Genomic DNA, 22,125 nt, shown 5'->3' on the forward strand with positions numbered 1-22,125 from the left:
TATGTTGTTAATTCACATATCATTGCAGATAGTAGCAGTGGTAAGTGAACTGGTTACTTACCACTGCTTACCAGTTTGTTTACACCACTGTGCTATTTTCATATCATGAAAGCCCTCCTCTAAAGGAAGGAGTCTGGTTCTATGTGTGTGGCCACCTTACACTTAGTGGGTGTATTGCTGTGGAAGGAATTCGAGCATTGAGTGAGAATTTGTTTGCATGAGCAGTCCTCATATGATGGTTTGCGCTCACCCTTTGCAATGGTATGCTAATGTTGAAGTCCTGCGTGAGCCTTTATCATCAGAAGGTGTTGGCCGGTGTTTTTGAACAGGCACGGCGGTAATATGTATGTGTATTATGCACAGTGGAGTACTTAGGGCTTTAGTTCAGGCGTAGCCGGCTCATTTATTCCATCTCCTGTAGACCAGTGAGCCTTGTGATCTTTGCTGACTTGCTGTGTATTATTATCAGTGCATTATTATCATCCCGAAATCACCTACTGGAACTACTCCTTCAAAATGTTATTTTGCTAGCTTTAGGCAGTAAAGAGGAGTTATAGCTCTAATAAGAGAAGACTTGGAAAGCTGTAGAGTCCTTTTTGGTCCTGTAGATATCTCATAGTTTAATTCAGAGCACGCGTCTTTGTGTGGAAATATCTTCTTATCAATAATCTGTGTTCAGGAAAGTTGGGACCTAAATAACTGGTGTAGGATTTTCTTCCATCTCCAACTCATGCATACACACACACACACACACACACACACACACACACACACACACACACACACACACACACACACACACACACTGTACTTGATGATAACCGGAAGGAAGGGTGGGTTTCTGTTCCTGCACCGTTATTTGTTGATGTATCTTTTATCTTTGGGGAAGCATCTCGTCCAACTCCGTCTACTCCCTCAGTGGGAATTTATGGGACCCACCCAGGAAGACGTGCATGGGATTTGTGTTAGTGGATTGTGCGGTATGCAGATAATTGCCATGGTGATTCCTGCATGTAATGGATTGCTTTTTAAAGATTTTTCTGTTTGTGTGTTTGCTCCGTCCCACAGGGTACTGGTACAGACTGATAGGAATCACATTCATGGGTTGTCGCCAACTCAATTTTACTTTCTGCGCTTTTCTTTCCCTCCTGTGAATCTTTTGGTACTCCAGAATCTGTCTGTATAACTTATGACTGCATTTTACCCCTTATGCCCTCACTCTACGGTTTATATGTCAGGTATCTTCTGAAATTCCCCTTTCCCTTTGTCATAAAACGGCTGTGCCATCAGTGAGATAAGTCCATGTGCTGCTGATCAAAAGTAGAGCAGCCATCTCAGTGTTCCAGTTTTTATCACTCGTGCTCTTGTATGTTCAGCATTATAAGGCCAGCTGATTGGTATATGGAAATGATGATGTGGTTCTTTCTAGAAATAAGAGAAAGATCTGCCTGTATAGTTAGATTATTGCAACTTCTTTCAGACAGAAAACGTCGATCCGAGTGTGAGATTTTTGAATAAAAGCCAGCTTTCCTTCATTTATCCAGGTAAAAGTCTTATTGTGATTGAGATCTTTTTTTCAGGAGAGACGTGACCTAACTGCTGAACTTTCTTTTTTCAAGCACAGTCGACTCACGTCTTTGAGTATTTGCACGAGGGTTAATCTGTCTCTGTTAAATCTGTGATCGACTGGTGATCTGTTCAGGGGTCACGACACTGGCTGGATAAGTGGTTAAGAAAATGGATACATTCAGTAACATTCAGGTCCTTTAAACTGCTACAATGTTTTCTGACAATTAGACACAGGAGACGCAAGTTAACTAAAAAGTGAACTTGGAAAGTAAGTCAAGCAGTTCAGTTAAAAACCTGTTGGTTTTTGTTTTTGTTTTGTTTTTTGTTGAAGCTTACTAAAGCTGCTAATTGACTTTTTAACAGAGCTTATAATTTTAATTATAGAGATAAAGTTATGAGGTTTTGGTGTTATTCGTTTTTAGTCCCCTGTGACAGCTAAAATGCTCACAAAGTTATCTGTTAATTACAGTATGGTAATTAGTTTATGTTGCTAAAAGGGTGTTATTTGTTGTGGGTTTTTTGATGATAATGTTTGCTTTCTGTGGTTTTTTATTTTAAAAGTGTTTCAGCGATCGATCTTTCAGCTGGTAGGGGGTTTATTTTGAAGTCTCTCGTTATTGCAAATCACGTCACGGAGATTTGACCTCAGTGGAATTTTATTTGAAATGAGACGAGTCAGTCACAACAGCATCACTAAGTCACATATACACAAAACAATATTGATGCAAATAAAATGTAGAAAATTTGATTCATTTCTTTTAAACTACAGCTGCATGTTGTGCTACCTAAAGTGTGGACACGCTCAACGAGAAAATAAAATATGCTCCTGTTTGTTGAGACATTTCTGTTTGTTGTTGTGTCTTTCTCTCTGATTTTTAGAAGGTCTATGGTCCTATACTTTATACACTCTCTGCCCTTTATATGCTTTATTAAAACTACAGTTTGCATAAATTGTAAAGAATCTGAATTTCATGAGCAATTTAATGAATTCTAACACAAATCGAGTCAGACAGGCCAGACACAACAATATAAAATACACATTAAATGATAGCTGAAATAAAATACCAATAGCATGGTTCATAAATATTAAGTGACAACACTCCTTTAGTGGATTGCATCCATTGTTGTCTGACGTTTTATTTTTCACACCTCTCTTATCGTCGCACATCATAACTCCAAAGCATATTCACCCTGTCACAGACAGAGCAATTTTGCATCGATGGCACATTACGCTGTCTGATGTGTCTGAGTGTGTCTGCGCTGTCTGCATGCGCATTTGTGGATTTTCACATATTTATAAAATGTATAATTTCCACAGCTATCAGACTTCTGCTGCCGACAAACACTATTATAAAACTGGCACCTTCTGATTGCTTTTCCAGACTTAGACAATGAGAAAGACAATGTGTGTGTCGACAGTATGTTAATGCAGAGGATAACCTGCAAATAAAAAAGTGAAGGAGAAATGACATGCTCACAATCATTTCTCATGGGCATCGGTAAGGTGTAATTGTTTTTACACACCTATAGATGGAGGTATAGGTGGACAAATGTTTAATTAACTTATTAAAGAAATTAAAGATTAAAAAGATGTGGGGCTGCCAGGACAACTTCAGCACGCCACGGCATGAATTCAACAAGTATCTGGTGAAGTAGTATTTACAGCAGAATGAGATTGAGGGAGATTAATAGCGGGGTCGGTGAAGAGTGATAGTTGTTGCTCAACATATCGGTAGAATAACATATTTGAGACTTGCCTGAGGAGGTAAATGTATTCTGATTTCCATTAATAGGAAATGAACGGCCAGTTAATGTAGTTTGTAAAGACGGGGCTGATTTATTGGCTTACACACATGCCATTAATGTGTGTGCAAACAGTGGTACCGTGGGACCTTAAGCCTGTGATCTGGTTAGTGTGTTCGTCTGTGATGCAAAGCTGCATGAGAGGCACGTGGCTCCAACAAATATTCTGTGAAATGAAACCTTTTTACCTTATGAATATGAAATGTACTATATGAACAAAAGTATTGGGTCACACCTCTTGCCTAAACATGCAATGGCCATATTCAACCAGAAGGCTGGTTATACCAAATCTGTGAGTATTTCCTTGTAGAAAATGCTGAGCACCTCCCAGCTGTACTTTGGGACTAGATTGCAGCTGAACTCTAGCATCCCTGCATGTACTTTGGGAAAAAAAAAATCAATATTCTTTCATGACCTCCTGAAGTCCTCTCATTACAGCTTTGCACTCATCACACTCGGTCGGTAACTCGTGGGTGTAGTGAAAAAGGGAAATGGACTTGTATTGTGCCTTTTTTCCCCTTTTAGTCGTTACTCTCACATAGCACTGGCAACTGAGCTTTCATGCAAGGTACTCGTCTACCATCCCGAACAACTTTGGGTTCACTTTCTTGCTCAAGGGCCCTTTGGCATGCAGACAGGAGGAGGTGGGTGTTGTGTAGGCAGCCCTCTCTTCCCCATACAGACAATTTAATTTGTAAAATAAGAATCAGGAAAGTGTAAATAAAGTGGATGAGGGTTCTATCCTGAATGCGTTTATATCTTCATCTGTCTTTATATTTTGCTTTCTTTCAGACGTCCTATGACCAAAATAGAGATATTAAAGTGAGTTCGTCGTAAGATTCTCAAATAATCGAATTATTTTAATAGATAGTTTTTGTCTTTGATTGCCTTAGTGGCAATTTAAACTCAGTCTGAAATTAGAAGAGACAGTGGCATGTGTCGGCATTCAGTCGGTGCTTGATTTGTTACTTAGCAGAAATATTTAGCTACGAGGGGGCTGTTATTCTCTGCTGTGGTCGATCACACTGAATCCTCAGGGACTCTAATATGACTAGACACATATTGAGGTACTCCATTTGACATCAGACATTTCATCTCCTTAATATAAAGAAATTGCCTGGAACGGGGGCCATTTTTTTTAACTTTGTGTGCTTGATGGATGCAATTTATATTCAGCTATAGTCTGCGCACCTAGCCAAATGAAGGACCTTTATATTTTGAAATCCAGGAAAACACAATCCCTCTCTCATTATAAGAAAATAACAGAGGATGCAGCTGCAAAGTGATGTTAGTCCCATAGTTCCTCTGAGGCTTCGTGTTTACAATCCGGTTGTACACTGTAACAACACAGGGCTGCAAATTACAGAGCCCCCATGGCAACATAGGTGGGAAAAGATCAATAACTCATGGCCACAAGCTGGTAAGGTGTGGGCACATGATAACTCAATTGTGGCTACATGACACTGAATCTGTTGTTTACTGCACACTGGACGAGCTCCATGCATGAAGCATAGATACATTTGATTTGGATTGATCTTATTTTTGCGACGCATCATAATATCCCGCAATGTTTGTCACGCTTGTTGCCAGACGATTGCACCACTCACCTTATCGCTAATGTGCTAATCTCCATAAAGCTTTAGTCTGACATATATATTAGCCTTCAGTCTCTAGGCACAGACTTTCAGAGTAAACAAAACTGTATTTATGAACAAAGCTGTCGATTCCACCTCACAACATTTTTCAAATTTATTGCTGAGCAATGTTTAGCGCGGTCAGTAAATAACATTCTACATCTTGTGGTCACCATTTACTTGTGAGTTTCCTGAGCCTTATTAAAAGGCAATAAGCAGGTTTTTGCTTTAACTCATTGTGAAGTAAATGTTATGCGTGTATAATAACACATGTTGTTAGACTATATATAGAACCTCCTAAAAAGCCTGGATTGGAGAACCAAAACTGGGAAGCTGGATAATGATTTCATTTCCCTGTGAGCTGTTGTTAGCATGGATTCGTAGATCTGCCAAGTTTTTCTAAGCACTCATGGTCACCCCCAGAAATTTCCAATATATGCAAATTATTATTGTTATTTAGTTATTTATTTTTTACAAGTGCTAAATTAAGGACTTGGAGATAAAAGCAGAAGTACTTCACTCACCATCAACCACACAGTCTTAGCTTTATTACATTTGATAGTCATACATGTGCATCTCTTTGTCAGTTGCTACTGTAATGTCTAGCCAACACTCACTTATCTTCTCCTAATGCATTACTAACTTGTGGCCACCCAATAAAATATTAATGCAGAGCAATTATATTTTCCCACCCATGTCACTGGGGAGGAAAATGGAAGAAAACGAGGGAAGTGTTTATGGCGTTTATGGGATGCAGTCAGACTGAGCTTGCACTGTATAACCTTGGTTCAGTTCTCTGAGCACTCATCATTATTTCCTCTCTTAGATTTTGCACAAGTGCGTGATGCTGCAGTAGCTCATTTTCTCTGGTTTGGTTCAGCGTCTTTGGGTTTTAAGAGCAACTCAAGTTGTAGACGTACTGTGACGATGCCAAAAGTGTTCAAAGTAACATATAACAGTTATACTGCTGTGGTGTGGGTGAATATCAAAAGCTTAACTGAGGTCTAATCAATGCAGGTTTTAGGAAGCTGTGTAATAGAAATAGAATGATTAAAGTGCAGCCATTATCATTCTATTTTATTATGGAAAAAGGACTCCCTGAGCCACATTTTACTCAGAGCACAGTGTTCTTCCATTATGACAATCTGCCATTATTTTTAAGCAGTGCTTCAATTAAACCCCCACATAGAGGAAACAACTCAGCCAGTGTGCTTAAATACTGAACCTTCCACTTCCATTTGTATTCAGCTTCTTATCGTGACCTCCCTCTGTAGCGCACTCTGCCTCCCTGCTCTTTATTAGCTGTCACAAAAAAATGCAGGTCATATCATGGGCGTTCGCCTGGGAGCTCGAGCTGTTCTTAACTTTCAGAAGATTTCTGCCAAAAGATGCCAGGCACAGCTCCTCCCGAAGACCCTGCTTTTCATCTGCTGCTCGTTTTTTTCATGCAAAAGGTTCTTGAAAGGAGCTGAAATATACTCGTGCTCAAAATAAAGAAAAGATGGCGCAATCTAAACCGCATATTGATGTTATAATGAGCAGAGAAGTGAAATATTGACAAAATGTCGATACATTCAGCTAGGCAGGTTTCAATTAGTACTCTGTACCCCCAACAATACACTTTACAGTTTGAGATGACGGGTTTATTGATTGGTTGGTTGGTTGATTAAGTTTTTTCTTCTCCTCTCACAGAACACACAGACTGTTCTTTATTAATTACTTTACTAGAGTTGAATCTAAATCAGAGGTTATATAGTAAAGGACAATGGACCTGCTCAGTATTGATTGACATTTTCTGTGGTAAGATACTGGGTATCTCTCCCCATTAGATGACCAGATGTGGAGCAAACAATGTTACAGTTGTCAGCATGGCAGATAAATGTTACTGTGTGAGACGGATAATTCTGCCAATCGGTGTAATTACTTTGATGTTTAAAAGGATAATTGCATTCCTGAATATGAGTGATTGGCATCTTGTTGTGTAAAGTGCTTGAATTCATGACACATTATTTATTTTTTAAACATCTGTGGAAATTGTTGTTACATTTTTAGTGGCCAAGATCAGTTGTTATAGAACAAAAATGCACATCTGAGCATTCACATCAAAATTTGTCAAATGAGAAAAAGGAAAATGTGATTTTAAAATAGTCTTTATAGAGAAAGTGAAGCCTGATTTAGGTAGACAGCTGTACAAAGATTATTGTGAAACGTGCACATGCTGTGTGATGTCAGTGTGTACAGAGCCATGATGTGATAATTACCATCTCATGTCTCTCTCAGCGTTCAGCATCATAATCTGATTCAACCACTCACGAGGTGTCTTTTGTCTGGGAAGATGACAGCCATAACCCCCCCCCCCCCAAAAAAAAAAAAAAAAAAAAAGCAGGAGTAATTATGACACTCAGAGGAGCCCTACGTGCCACTTCCTGTTCAGGCCGGCAGGTTTAGCAATCAGACAGCTGGCACTTGATATGTTGTGAATTGTGGCAGTTTTATCTGTCTGGGAAGACTAACTGTGTAATCCCAGGCATTGTTACATCATCACCATCTTCCGTCACAACAATCCCCACCTCACCCTTCGCCCATTCCTCTGTATTTCCAAGGTCAGTTGAGTAACATCCTGGCTGGGCTGATAATTTGAGAGATTGTCCCTGCAGAGATGCATCACGATTATACTGCAGGATTAATGGATTGTAGATTGATTGGTGACGTCCCTTTAACTAAAAGGTTAAGTTGAAGTGCACCTGCAGCCTCTTCAGCAATTAAAAGGAATTAAGGTATATAGGGTGTTGTCGTGCTTTTAACCTGGATCTGTTAATTTGTTTATTCTCCAAACAGCCGAATAACCACGCAACACACGTGCCTCACAAGCGGCGAAAGAAACGAAAAGATCTTTCAATTCTCAGCCACAAAATGGACTTTAATTATGCGAAAGCAAGGGGATAAATTTATAAAAGGAAGTGCAGTTTTTCAAAGCACTCGAAGACATCCTGGAAGTGTATGTGCAACGTTCAGCTTTATTGATATTCCTTTTCTTCACTTTGCCAACAGTTCGTTACCTGCTGAGGAACAATGTGAGTCCAGACCTCTGCAATGAAGACGGCCTTACAGCTCTGCATCAGGTAAGATTATCTGTCTCCACCTGTCCTTCTTTATGTCCATCTTTGACTTTTCTGATGCGTTTTAACTCTGCCTGTTTTTTTAAAAGAAGATTAAGAACTTGATGTATAATTTGAGTCTCATTTTTTTAATCCAGTTTTTTTTATACTGATTGTTGAATTTCCTGATTAAGACATGCAGAATATGTCAGTATTTTACGAGCATTTTTTAGTCATATACACCCCCAGCTCTAAAAAAGTTGGGATGCTGTGAAAAATAAAGCTATATTTTATTCACGATTGAACATAATCGACAAATATTAAGACAAATATTACCTCATATTGAATTTGATGGTGGCGATAAATCAAACAAAAGCTGTAAGGGTGCAACAAAAGGCTGGAAAAGTTAAAAGAAACAGCTGGACAAACATTTTTCAACTGATTACTGGTTATTTGGTAACGGATCCAACAGGTTCTATTGTGAATACAATATGGATTTATGAGATTTGCCAGTCATTAAAGTCTGGTTATATTTATTTTTCATGTGAAATCCAAACATGTTTGGAATTCGGTTTATATGCAGCCCTTTTAAAAATATGCACCTCAGTGGAGTATTCCTGTATTTTGTGACAGTCTCTTACCTCTACCACTGAGCTTCAAGAAGCAAAAAAAGGCACCAACTGGGGAGGTGAAAATAATAATTAGGTAGAGGAAATGTTCAGAAAAATGCACCGTTAATCATTTTAATTGGGGCAGCGCTGACATTTACTATTGTTAGACACATAATATGTGTAAAACGTTTTTTAATCTCTTTGTTTTGATCATGTGTTTTTCATTGAACGCTGTAACATCAAGGCTTTTTCTACCTCCACCATCACCATCTCTTTGTTGAAATGTAAATGGTAAATGGCCTGTATTTATATAGCGCTTTACTAGTCCCTAAGGACCCCAAAGCGCTTTACATATCCAGTCATCCACCCATTCACGCACACATTCACACACTGGTGATGGCAAGCTACATTGTAGCCACAGCCACCCTGGGGCGCACTGACAGAGGCGAGGCTGCCGGACACTGGCGCCACCGGGCCCTCTGACCACCACCAGTAGGCAACGGGTGAAGTGTCTTGCCCAAGGACACAACAACCAAGACTGTCCAAGCCGGGGCTCGAACCGGCAACCTTCCGATTACAAGGCGAACTCCCAACTCTTGAGCCACGATCGCCCCTAATGTAATGAAAAAATTTCCAGAGAGGTTTGCCTGGGTGGGAATTAATGTTTGAGGTTTTCTGACATTGAAAAAATGATTTTTAATAGTCCGGAAATGAGTTCAGTTTTGGGGAAATGAATCATTTTTTGCCGTCGGATATTCATAGAGGATGTGAGGCCTGTTTTCACTTGCTAATGAAAGCTATTACTGACATGATAATCAAAGCTTCCCCCTCAACCAAATCAATTCTGCGTGTCACTTTTCATTTTAAACTTCTCAGTAAACAAAGTCAGCCTTTGAATTTAAAAAATAAACTTTTTTGTACCCCAGTTGTAGGTTTTCTGACATCGCCATTATTCAGTCCCAGCGTCCATCGCTGAGCTGAAAGATTCCTGGAAACATGGGAGCAGGAGAGAACATTTTATTTTGCAGAAAGCTGGATTATTGAAGGAGCAGGATGGCCATAAACTTGCTGGTATAGCTCACTGCATCGGTTTGTTTGTCCCTCCTGAGCTGAAATGTCAATTGCTGAAGCAGCTCGTAGAGTAAACTCTAGATTTTATTTAGGTCTGGATGGCAACTTTATGGGTGAAAAAGCAGTTGTTTACAATGTGGAAGTCATCAAACTTTCTCAACCTTCCCCAAGTGGGGTCACATTTTAATGTAAAATAAAAACAAATCTGACTTCCTGAGTGATGACATTTAAACATTTCAGAAGGCCCGATGCTTATTTATGACTTTGGCTTCCCCTCTGCTCTTTAGCTCCTCGTCCCCCGCTCTTCTCGTTTGTCTCCTTGTGCAATTTCAGTGTACCCCTGACAGTTTATGTCCTCTCTCCTTCTTTAGCTTCTCAGTCTGCTTCAGCTCGAACAGCCGTCCTTTTCTCTCTCTCCTGGTTGTTCACAGCCTAATATCCAGGCTCCTGCTGAGAGGCGGTGAAATGAACAGGGGAAGAGAAAATTGAAGTCCATCAGTCACCAACAGTGTGAATGCTGTTTTTAAAAGTGGTGGGCTGCCAAGAGATCAGATTGACTTTTCAGCTTTGAATGTGTGTGTACCTGGTAATCTGCTATTTTGGATGGGTCAGCCAGTGTCTTCAAGATGAGACCTTTTCGTGACTATGAATAGCAACACACATACAGACACACACACGCACACATGCATGCGCTCACACTGTAAAAAATTACAGTCACACAAAGGAAATTCACACAAATGCTCTTCTGTGTTCATTTTGTCATCTTGTTTTTCAGAAGCTAGATTAAGCAGAGACAGTAAACTAGATACTGAAATGGATGTTGGGGAAAGAAATGAGTGTGAGAACACACACATACAGACACATACAGACACCCGACAGAAGGTGAGATAAATGAAGGAAGGTAGCAGTGATGTTCTCTAAATGAAGTGTCATACCTGTCCTGGACTGGTCTCGCTTCACTGACTCGAGACATTAATCAGGAGGCGTCCTGCAGGGGGTCACTGTATGTACAATAACACAACTACACACACTGCAGTATTTACTACAGTTTTTTCGATGAATGCATCCAGATTCCTTTAGCTGGGATGTCTAAAATCAGCGTACATGCATTTGTCTGTTTGCGTAAATGTGAGTGGAGCGTGGACACGAAACACAGCCTCAGTCCTTCATTTTAAGGAAAACTGCTGTATTGGAAGTAGTAGCCTGCCAGTTCAGAGGGCTCACCCTGAAAATATCTGAGGGGGAAAAACTTGCTTTCACTGTTTCTGTCTGTTAAGTATATGCACATGCACAGTATTACAGTACTGCCATACAGGCAATAACAGTTTTACTCTACAGTGATTTGCAGCATTTAAACATGTTTACTGCTCTTTTATTTCATAAGTTCTGACATCCAGAGTTCAAATTAGCACCCAGCAAACTGCCAAATGTGGGTAAATGTTCCATTTAGTGGATGAGCCTCAGGGGTGTAGCTTCCACTCTGGTGGGTAAATGTTCCTGCCAAAATAATCATGTAATAAAACACAGCGGTGAGAGCCTCTAATGTGTTCTGGTGTCATTTTCAAGCACCCTGCTATAGGGGGTCAAGTGTGACAAGTTTGATGAGGAAGCTTGTCGAGTACAATAGTAAAGCATACACTGGGGGAAAATCATTATTTGATCCCCTGCTGAATTTGTATGTTTGCTCACTTACAAAGACATGAAAGGTTTTATGGTGGTTTCATTTTAAGGGACAGAGATAGAATATCAACCAAAACTCCAGAAAAAACACAATTTCAGCTTTTTTCTTTTTAAAGTTAAAATTTAATCCCAACCAAACATGGCCTAGTAGTTGGAGAAAGCCTTGTTGGCAAGTGGTAAGACATTTCTTGTCTCATCTCAGCTGGGAGTTTGGCCCACTGCTCTTCTCTAAATTCTCTAAATCTTTTAGGACAGCAGTCCCCGACCCCCGGGCCATAAGACGTTTGGTACCGGGCCGCGAGAGTTGAGGCCCGGGTTAAAATCTATGGCTTTCAGGGTTTTAATTGGTTTTTAGCGTTGTTTTTTTTAAAAATGGTTTTTATTATTAACTCTGTTTCCCTCGGTCTTTTCCCGTGTGTTATGAATAAATCTTCCTTTTTTTGGTACCGCTACTGGTTTTATTTTGTTGTATTTATCTGCGACACCTTAAAGACCTATAATTCAATTCAATTTAGCTGCCTTTAAAGGAAAATATTGTCAGACATAAACCGGTCCGTGGTGCAAAAAAGGTTGGGGACCGTTGTTTTAGGAAGCTTCAGGTCTGAAGACTGGCTAAGCCACTGCTTCAGCCACTCCTTTGTTGCCTTTGTGATATGTTTTAGGTCATTGTCATGCTGGAAGACCTTGTCCCATTCACACTGGTCCCTCCATGTGGAAAAGTTGCCCTGTACCACTAGCAGAAAAATAGTCCAAAGCATGTTTCCGCCTCCATGCTTGACTGTGAGGATGATGTTCTTTGGGTAATACTCAGTTTCTCTTTCTCCAAACACATTCGAGTTTGATTGATCGATTGATTGTATCTGTGGGCCACAAAGGCATAGACGTTGACCTCCACTAATCAAAGACATCGCTGTTTCAATTTAGGATTGTGGCTTTATTTCTTTTCGTGAATAAAACACGTTTATGTTGAAACGAGGGGGCGCTCACACCATTGTTTCACAGAGCTGTAGCTCATAGTAAGTCTGCGTTTAATGGTTACGTAATCGCTCATAGTTATTGGGATTTTTACATCAAAATCTCCCTGCTGAGCGCCGTACTCTATGTAAAGGGTTAGAGTGAGTCAAAACATTAATATCAGACACCTAGCACACTGTTGTAGGCCCTTGTTAGCTTCAAGCATAAATCCTTAGTTATTTACCGTTTGACGTTTTGTTTTCTTGCTGAGAGTTAGATAAAAGATAAAACTTTCATGCCTCTGTGGTAAATATGAGCAGCGGTTTAGTTTAGCATAAAGACTGAAATCGGGGGAAACCACATTCATGGCTCTGTGTAAAATGAGCACTTTGTTTTTCTGTATGATGCAACAAATGAATCACCTCATCCAACCCTTCTGAATTTGTCTTAGCTTTTTTCAGAAACAGACACTGTTTGTCTTCCTGACGCCCTGAGTGAACGCTGCTGCCCTATTGGAATATTATCTACATACATGTGTTATGTACCATAAATCGTATCCGTTTCTTTTGTTAAGGTGATGTTATAACCTTTGGAGTGCTTTACAGTATCTGAAATCTGCAGTTAATGGAGGTAAACAAGGATATTTTTGATTTGAAGCTATTCTGAGGTAGAGGAAGGCAGCGTTTTTTCTATTTTTCTTTTTTCCTAAACACACCTGCCTTGTGTTGTCCCATATTTGGGCGAGCCACAGCTGTTTTCCGGCTCTGAGTGTTTTGCTCGGTGGGGGCCTCCATGTTGTCGAGTGGGCACGATGACCCCGAACAGCAACAGACTGCTGGAGTTGCATTAAAAAAACATTAGCTGTGTTCAGGCAGATATTTATGCAGGGAGACCGACTGGTAGCGATATGACTGATGCTCGTGCCGTATAATCATTTGCAGGGTTTGATCAGGCTGAGCTGTAAAATTGTGAGTCGGCATTCCTGTGTGGCTTTTCAGGCTGTATATGGTGATCCATTGATGCCCCACTTCTTAATCCATTTCATTTAATTCTCTGCAGTTCATCAACAAGGCATCTCTATTTTTATTCATTCATATTAATGTACTCTTTATTATTTGGATTAGTTCCTCTAGCTATAGTAAAATATAAACCCCCTTCAGCCTCTAGTCTCCTGCTATATCAGCTGTAGTCTCAGCGGGCTGGCCCTGCTCTTGCTCACTTAACCCCTCGGTATTTTGATTTAAGTACGAGGCCCGTCACCGTCTGCCCTCTCTGCCCCTATTCAAATACTTGGTCTTATTTCCTCATCGTTTCGCTCCTCGACCCGAGCTGTGGTCCTCTCAGCCCACGGTAAGACTGTTGCCGTTGTTTTCCAGGCACACAGAAATAATCTGGGCCTTTGTTTGAACCATGCTCCCATTCTCAGTGCTTTGCATGAATGGCACATTATTTTCCTGTTTGCTTCATTGTCTTTACTTTCGTAGCTCGTGGGTGAAAGTGTGTGTTTTTTGTTTGTCACAGGAAATGAGATTAGCCAAGCAGTTAGCTAGCAGGTGGGCTTAAGCATGTGGGTGTATTCAGAAGGCTGGAGAGATTAGCCTAGATGTTAGCTGCTGTGTGTAGGTTGCAGCCTGTTCTTCTGATTCTGATGACATCTGTCAGGACGTTGCCGCCGGCTGGAATAAGCCAACACAGTGTACTGAATGTCTTTGACAAGCTTGTGTTCACTTTTTTTTTAAATTATCTCTTGCAGCTTGCCAATTACCAGACTCGGATGGAAAATGAAACCCATAAGTTGTTCACTGAATTACCAGTTTATCAATTTATCACCATATATGCTCACACATGCATCAACTGACACGCGCACGTTTAAAAAAAAAAAAGATGTGTGACTCATGCACTTCTGTCTTTTCCTTTGAATTTGGTTTCTTTTCTAACATTAACACCGGAAGTCATTGACATACATAGAGCAGCCTTCACAGAATACCACTTCTGCTTTTGGCAGCATCAGAAGGAGGTCATAAAGATACTTTGTTCCTTCCTGCTAATTTTGTCTGACGCCTCGCTATTTGCATCATTGATAGTAAAGGAAAAATTGCATCATGAGAAAAAGAGAAACGTCTGAGCGCACCTCCTCCGGCGCTCTGCGACTGGGTCCTGGATCTCCAGGCTATAGCCATTTTGTGTGTGTGTGTGTGTATATGGACTTATTATTAGTCCAAGGCCAATAATAAGTTTGGATTGTTTCACTTCATATTTAGTCCAACATTGACTTACCAGACTTCTTGTTTCACTTCCTGGTTAAAACCACTGATATTTTTATTTTGGGGTAGCAGCACAAGAATCATACATTTACTAAGTTTGCTAACTTTACCATCAGAAGAAACCCCGTTGCTTTAAACTTGTATTTGGTTCTTTCAAACCATATCTCTGTCTTAATTGTTGATTATGTTTTTATGTTGATGATGATCAATCCATCCAAAATGATCATTAACTAAACAGACAGCCTGTAAGGTTTTCTGCAGATCAGGTGCAAAACCTCATTTCGTAACTTCTCATCGATAATCTTCAGAATGAAAATCTTCCCCTGCACTAAAACGTTTCTGAAAGGATGTGTTTGTCAGTTCGACATGTTTCCAGTCAGCATTCTTTTTTTTCTTCTTTGCATCCATTTTACCTCTTATCTGTCTTCCTGCTGCCTGTCCTCGGCATCTGTGCTGTAATTTCATTTCCTCTCTTGTGCTGTATATTAATTCACGTACTCCCCCACCATCACACGCTCGTGTCAGATGTGCCTTATCTGAGCAGCCTTGTAAGTCAACACTACAAAACTCCAAAGAATGTACACAAATCAGTTTCTCTTACGTCAGTGTGGTTTAAGTCTTTTTTTTTTTTTATTGTTGTTCGAGCATTAAGATTAAAGTTTTATCAGAGAGCTGGAGGGCAGCGTCAGAGAGGGAGTGCAAGTAATGGAAAGAATGGAGATTGAGGGTTTGTTTTAGAGCCAGAGGGGATGTACTGTATGGGGTACAGAAGGTAACAGTCTGAGCTGTCACATCATCTCACAGACACAGCTGAGCTATAGTTGGTTTCATGACATAGATAAATGATCCTAAAGGGATTTTCTTTATGGTCAAATGTAACACAGGTTTCTGGTCTCTGAGTTTGAGTAGAGTAGGCTGCTAATTCTTCTAAAATTACTTGAAAGCAGGGACTCTATGTAAATGATGCTGAAGAATGGAGTCTGCGGTTGTTGTTTACATATCCCAAAGTGACTTTCTTCTGTCTTCTAATCTGCCCCTCATGCTTCTTCTTCTTGGCATTTCTCTCCAGTTGGCTTATAGTTATGTTTTTGCCTCGCTCTGTATTATTGCCTTCCCTTCGTTCACTCCTACTCTGAGATACTAGAAATCTCTGGAGATTGCACTTTAGCTCATCTTTTATGCAAATCCACAAAAAGAAAAAATCTCTCTGCACCTCGACCTCCCAACGTTTATATGATGATTATGGTGGAAATTCAAAGATGAGGGGGAAATTTGAGAAGTCCTGACGTTCATTCTAACCGCTGCTAAAAGACGATGCAGAGTGTAAAAAGGGAGCCACTGGCATTACTGGGTATAGTTATTAAGTGGAAAAAGTGAAAACTGCTTCGCGGGTGTAACAGAGACATTAGAGAGAGATGGAGAAAAACATTTTACTAACTACTTTACACCCCTGACATTAAAACTTTTTTATACTTAATTTGACATTTTAGCTTAATTACTTAAGCTCTGTCACCACTGTTGCACGGGTGCTTTTAGCTGCTTTCAGCTGCTCCCTTATTTCCCAAGGGATCAACACAGCTGGGTTTAGGTCTCCTCCTGGCCTCCAGCTGGGGATGTTTCATGCATTAAAACAACTGTGTTAACCACTACACCTCAGAGCCACTGTCAACTAGGGGGCCAAGTCCTGTTGATTCTCTCTCGCTCCTTTTATAACTGACATAATTTACTTTTCCCAAATCTTGTCCTTTTTCCCCCCTACCTCTTAAAACAGCTTTGATAAGTTCGACTCTTAAGAAGACCCTTTCAACCAAAATAATTACCATACATTACTCTTCTTTCAAAAACAAACAAACAAAAAAGAATGTTGCTCTGCAGAGTTATTCATACCCTACTAACAATCATCTCACAATTTCAGTCTGGTTTTCGGCCAGTTCACAGTACAGAGGCACCCCTGGTCAAGATCACAAATGATCTTCTGATGGCAGCCGACTCTGGGTTGCTTCTTGGTGTGAGTTCTGCCTTTTGATACAATCTCTCATGATATTCTTTTAAAGAGATTAAAGTCTGGTCAAGTCTGTTGTAAGTCTGTAAAGCATGTATAGTGAAAACTTTTCAATTCACAACCTTGCCCAGTTGTTAGTGGTGTAACAACTGGGCAACTAAAACTTTTTTTGAACAAATGTGCTAAGCTCGCTCTGTGCGTTGCCACTTCTCAAATCGTTCCTCCTTCCCAGATCAAGAGCTTAGTTGCTGTTTTCCATAATGCCTTAAATTTTGAAACGCACATCAATAATATCACTCAGCCTGCATATTTCTACCAATGTGATATTGGTCGGCTTCATACATCCTGTACATCAGTACTGATTTTCTTGGACGTGCTCTGGTTATATATCATATTTATTAAAGTAAAAATCTTAAACTTCTCTATAGGGTTCAGCTGTTCATAGCCAGAACTCCTTCCATAGAACGTATTACTCATTTCCTTCAGCAGCTGCATTAATTTTAAGATTTTTGCTTCTTACTTTCAACTCTCTCCACAATCTCGCACCTTCATTTTTCTCTCACTTTCTGCACATTGCCATTCCTTCCTGTACTCTCCTCTGTTACTCTTATTATACCAGCTGCCTGGCTGTCCACCTTGGGCTTTTGAGCTTTCTACCAAAAAGCTTTCCGCCTTCTTTCGAGCTCTCTCCTGCACCACATTTGCAACATTGATCCTGTCCCTGTCTTTAAAGCCAGCCTGAAAACATCTCTGAAAACATGTCTATGCTGTTTGATTTTGGTGTGTTGTGAATTTTAATTCTATGCTGTCTTGCAGCTGTTATTTTATCCATACTGTGGTTTTGTTCATTGCTCGTAAGTTGTCCTCGACCATCTTGAAAGGTACCAAATGTAATATTAGAGGTGAAAATTTAACAGAATATTTCAATAAAATTTGCAGCATTTCTGACAGTTCAGGAAAAAAAAATACTGAACATCAGTGACTGCAGCTTGCAGACAGCAGCATTTATTAGTGCAAACAAAATGAACGCATTTTCCATCCTTCTGTTCTCCAGTGAGCTCATGGATCATAGACGCCCTGATTCAAAATTGGAATCTGTTGCCACAAGGTGCCAGCAGCAGTAATATAGTGCAATATTAGAGATACAGGTATACATACAAAGCATAAGCACAAAAGTATCCCAGGTAGTCTTTTCCACTGAAATGCTCAACATTTCAACAGTAACAATAACTCAAGTAATTTAACCTTGTAACTCTTCAGGACCCTGCACTATGCTTGCACATAATAAAATTGAAATGGAAAATCCCTAACCTGTAACCTCTAACCCTAACCCATCAAACATTTGCTCTTTTGTTGGAGGTTGTTAATGTTCACTATTTACTAAATCATCATTGGAGGCTGACACGCTGCTCTCGTTGTTGGGCATGCCTGGGCTTTAAACACTGTTCTGCACTGTGCCATTGATATTATGATATGACAGTTGTATGTCACAGAAAAATTTACTGATATTATTCCTACCATCCCTGTTGTTATACTACGCCATTATGCTTGTGATTAAACCATAGACGGCAGATTTAAGTTGTTAGTTAATGAGTGAGTGGTTTCATAGTGACATTTGACCCTCGTAGTCACATCTAGTTCTTTAAAACCAAGATGGCGAAAGTATAATTGCTTCACAACAAGCCTCCAGAAACCCATGGATGATGTTACAGTACAGGGTGGGCCATTTATATGGATACACCGTAATAACATGGGAATGGTTGGTGATATTAAAGTCCTGTTTAAACATTGTGAGTTGTAAATCCATCTTGAGGAGTTTGTCCCCTCACATATACTAATGTGCCACAAACAGGACTTTAATATCACCAACCATTCCCATGTTATTACGGTGTATCCATATAAATGGCCCACCCTGTACTTAGCTTCTATATTGTCTGCGGATTAAACATCAAATCCACCTTAAATGCCATATTAAGCAGTTAATGAGTAAATTATTACCAACAGTCCATTCTCTTATTCCAGATTGAATAATTACCTGCACAGACAGATGCCAGAAACTATCATTTCTTATTAAGAATGAGAAATTATTGTTGTTGTCTCATGCTTTCTTGCTTTGTGGTAGATCTTTGTTCTGTCTTCACTGAGATATTTGAATGCTAATCAATCAAATCACATCAAGAAATTGTGTTTTTTTTTGTTTTCGTTTTTTTGTTTGTTTCAGAACCTTCACAGTGGCATGTGGAGTGGATGGTGTTCAAAAGTCATGAGTTCTGTTTAGAAGCCAGGGGACTGGAAGCCAATATGAAGAAAAATGGCTTAAAGGGATGTTGGCCTTTAAGGAAAGGGAGCTTTGTATGAGAGAGTGAGGCTGACAGGCTTTACTAAGGAAAAGTAATATGGAGCACAGCAGGTTCACTCTAATTAAACTGCTTATATACAAGTAAAACGACCTATAGCCGCTTAAAAATAAGCATACAGTTGGTTTAACAGAAAATGTCTATTTTTTTTCTGCTCAGAAGTGATTAGCATCGTATAACTAGCGCATAGGTTTAACCTGTGCATGCAACAAAATGTTTCCTTGTAGATTATATTCTCAAGTAAACAATTCGCAATCAGATGAAATAAAGAAGAGCCGAAAAACCCTCACGTTTGAGAAGACGGTGCAAAAAAATGTCACTTTAGAAAGTGTTAAACTGCAGAAAAGTAGAGTCTATCAATAATCTGAAGACATGGGATGGTGAGCTAACAGAAAATTGTAGTTCACAAACTTTGACTAATTTTTACCCAAATTGCAGAATTGAAGTCAGAATATAATCACATAGGAGTTGAACAGAGGAGCTTGTGATTTGATGGATTGCAATCGGGGATTTAGAAAGTGGAAACAATTTGAGACTTGTGTGTTAACATCGTGGTTTCCAATACATGCTGAGATGGCTGCTGCTCGCCAAAGCCTCACAGTATAAGCGGATTACTGAGTGGATGTATTTTGTTTTCTTTCTTTTGTTGCTTGTTATCTTTATTTTTTTTTGTATTTGCTGCCAGTCCTCTTTCTTTTATTTTCTTTCCCCCCCCTTTTTTTCTTCATTGAAGCACTTTTGGGTTTTTTAGCAGGATTGTCAGCAAACAATTTGCTAAAGGTGATTTTGCATTTGTTTGTTTTGTTTTTTTTGTGTGACAGATGTCTCATTTCCTTTGATATAAAGGTGTCCAAGGGTTCTTTGGTATAAAATGAACAAACAAAACAAAGCAGAAAAATAAAAATTGGTTTGGAAGGTTTGATTAAAAATGTCATGGACCAGATTCACCACCGCAAACAATAACAGAGGCATTAGCTGACATGCCCTTTTCAGACTTTGGAAACAAACTGTTCTCCCTGAACGTCTTGATTTTCTGATAATATCTGACCCTCCCACTGTGACAAAGTAATTCCATCCTTTTCTTCAGCACTTTCCTGCCTCTTTCTCTCTTGTTTTTTGTTATCTGTGGCAGTAACTTGTTGTTACTGACACACTCACTAATTAGCTCTGATGGAGCAAACTGCAGCTGCTGACAGCCGTCTGATTGGAGAATGGTTTTCATGGAAAATTCTCTTTCCTCTCCACCCTGTAATCACACCCAGCTTTACAAGCAAAATACTTTGTGACCCTCTGCCTTTGTCCAGGAAACAAACCCACACAATGGCTGAGAAGTCAGGATGAATGTGTATGAAGTTGCTTAGATTTGTACTCTAGGATAGCCTAACAAAATACTATATAGATTTCACAAATGGGTACTTACTTATTTATGGTTTTGTTGTCATTCTTGAATGATTAAGATGCTGAAATGTTATTTTACAAACCATCATATTTTTTTGTATTTTCCTTACTACTTTTTCCCCCCCAAGGTTTTAGATCAGGCCTTTAAAGTCATATTTCAAAATTGGGGGTTAACTGTTTTCCACAAGGGTGACCACTTGTTTGGGTAAGGAGGGGATAGTGGTGAGCTGCACATATTTTATTGTTCTGTTGTTGTGTCTTCCATCGGTCCATCCATTCATTCTCTTCCTCTATGTGCAGTACCCACAATCCCACACTGAAATTCAAATCCTGAAAATACTGGGCTATTGAATATTTCCTAAAACCTGAACCAAATCTAATCTTGTCCTACTCCTCCTTTCCTTCCCTCCCTTTTCCTCTGTCTCTCTCTCTCCATACAGTGTTGCATAGACAACTATGAGGAGATGGTGAAGCTCTTGTTGGACCGAGGAGCCAGTGTTAACGCTCAGGACAACGAACTGTGGACGCCGCTGCATGCTGCTGCTACCTGTGGCCACGCAGGACTTGTTAAGATACTCATCGCACAGTAAGTCATAAAGATATGATACATCATGATTTCCTGCAGCACAGCCCTTATCTTGTCTGAGATAAAGACCAGCACCACGAAAGTCTAAATATGTTCTTATGAAATCTAATATTTAACTCATTATGCTTCAGGAAAATTGAGTAATGGCACTGCCTTAGGCTGTAAAAGGTCATGTATGCAGTGAGGAATACAGGGAGTGCAGAATTATTAGGCAAATGAGTATTTTGTCCACATCATCCTCTTCATGCATGTTGTCTTACTCCAAGCTGTATAGGCTCGAAAGCCTACTACCAATTAAGCATATTAGGTGATGTGCATCTCTGTAATGTGGTCTAATGACATCAACACCCTATATCAGGTGTGCATAATTATTAGGCAACGTCCTTTCGTTTGGAAAAATGGGTCAAAAGAAGACTTGACAGGCTCAGAAAAGTCAAAAATAGTGAGATATCTTGCAGAGGGATGCAGCAGTCTCAAAATTGAAAAGCTTCTGAAGCGTGATCATCAAACAATCAAGCGTTTCATTCAAAATAGTCAACAGGGTCGCAAGAAGCGTGTGGAAAAACCAAGGCGCAAAATAACTGCCCATGAACTGAGAAAAGTCAAGCGTGCAGCTGCCAAGATGCCACTTGCCACCAGTTTGGCCATATTTCAGAGCTGCAACATCACTGGAGTGCCCAAGAGCACAAGGTGTGCAATACTCAGAGACATGGCCAAGGTAAGAAAGGCTGAAAGACGACCACCACTGAACAAGACACACAAGCTGAAACGTCAAGACTGGGCCAAGAAATATCTCAAGACTGGTTTTTCTAAGGTTTTATGGACTGATGAAATGAGAGTGAGTCTTGATGGGCCAGATGGATGGGCCCGTGGCTGGATTGGTAAAGGGCAGAGAGCTCCAGTCCGACTCAGACGCCAGCAAGGTGGAGGTGGAGTACTGGTTTGGGCTGGTATCATCAAAGATGAGCTTGTGGGGCCTTTTCGGGTTGAGGATGGAGTCAAGCTCAACTCCCAGTCCTACTGCCAGTTTCTGGAAGACACCTTCTTCAAGCAGTGGTACAGGAAGAAGTCTGCATCCTTCAAGAAAAACATGATTTT

General features: G+C 40.0%; 1 protein-coding gene and 1 long non-coding RNA gene across 3 annotated transcripts in view; both read left to right on the forward strand.

Moving 5' to 3' along the window:
- Positions 1–22,125, forward strand: part of ppp1r16b (protein phosphatase 1, regulatory subunit 16B) — a 94,635-nt gene that overhangs the window by 50,406 nt on the left and 22,104 nt on the right. For both annotated transcript variants that reach the window (XM_085407508.1, XM_085407510.1), the window contains exons 3-4: positions 8,058–8,128; positions 20,882–21,027. In XM_085407508.1, coding sequence (XP_085263634.1) covers positions 8,058–8,128; positions 20,882–21,027 — 217 coding nt within the window. The remainder of the gene's footprint in view (positions 1–8,057; positions 8,129–20,881; positions 21,028–22,125) is intronic.
- Positions 1–22,125, forward strand: part of LOC146670534 (uncharacterized) — a 213,049-nt gene that overhangs the window by 21,814 nt on the left and 169,110 nt on the right. The window lies entirely within an intron of this gene.

Source organism: Rhamphochromis longiceps, linkage group LG5, assembly GCF_057381845.1.
Source record: "Rhamphochromis longiceps isolate RC_006_pf linkage group LG5, R_longiceps_female_GT1.1, whole genome shotgun sequence".
Classification (NCBI taxonomy): Eukaryota; Metazoa; Chordata; class Actinopteri; order Cichliformes; family Cichlidae; genus Rhamphochromis; species Rhamphochromis longiceps.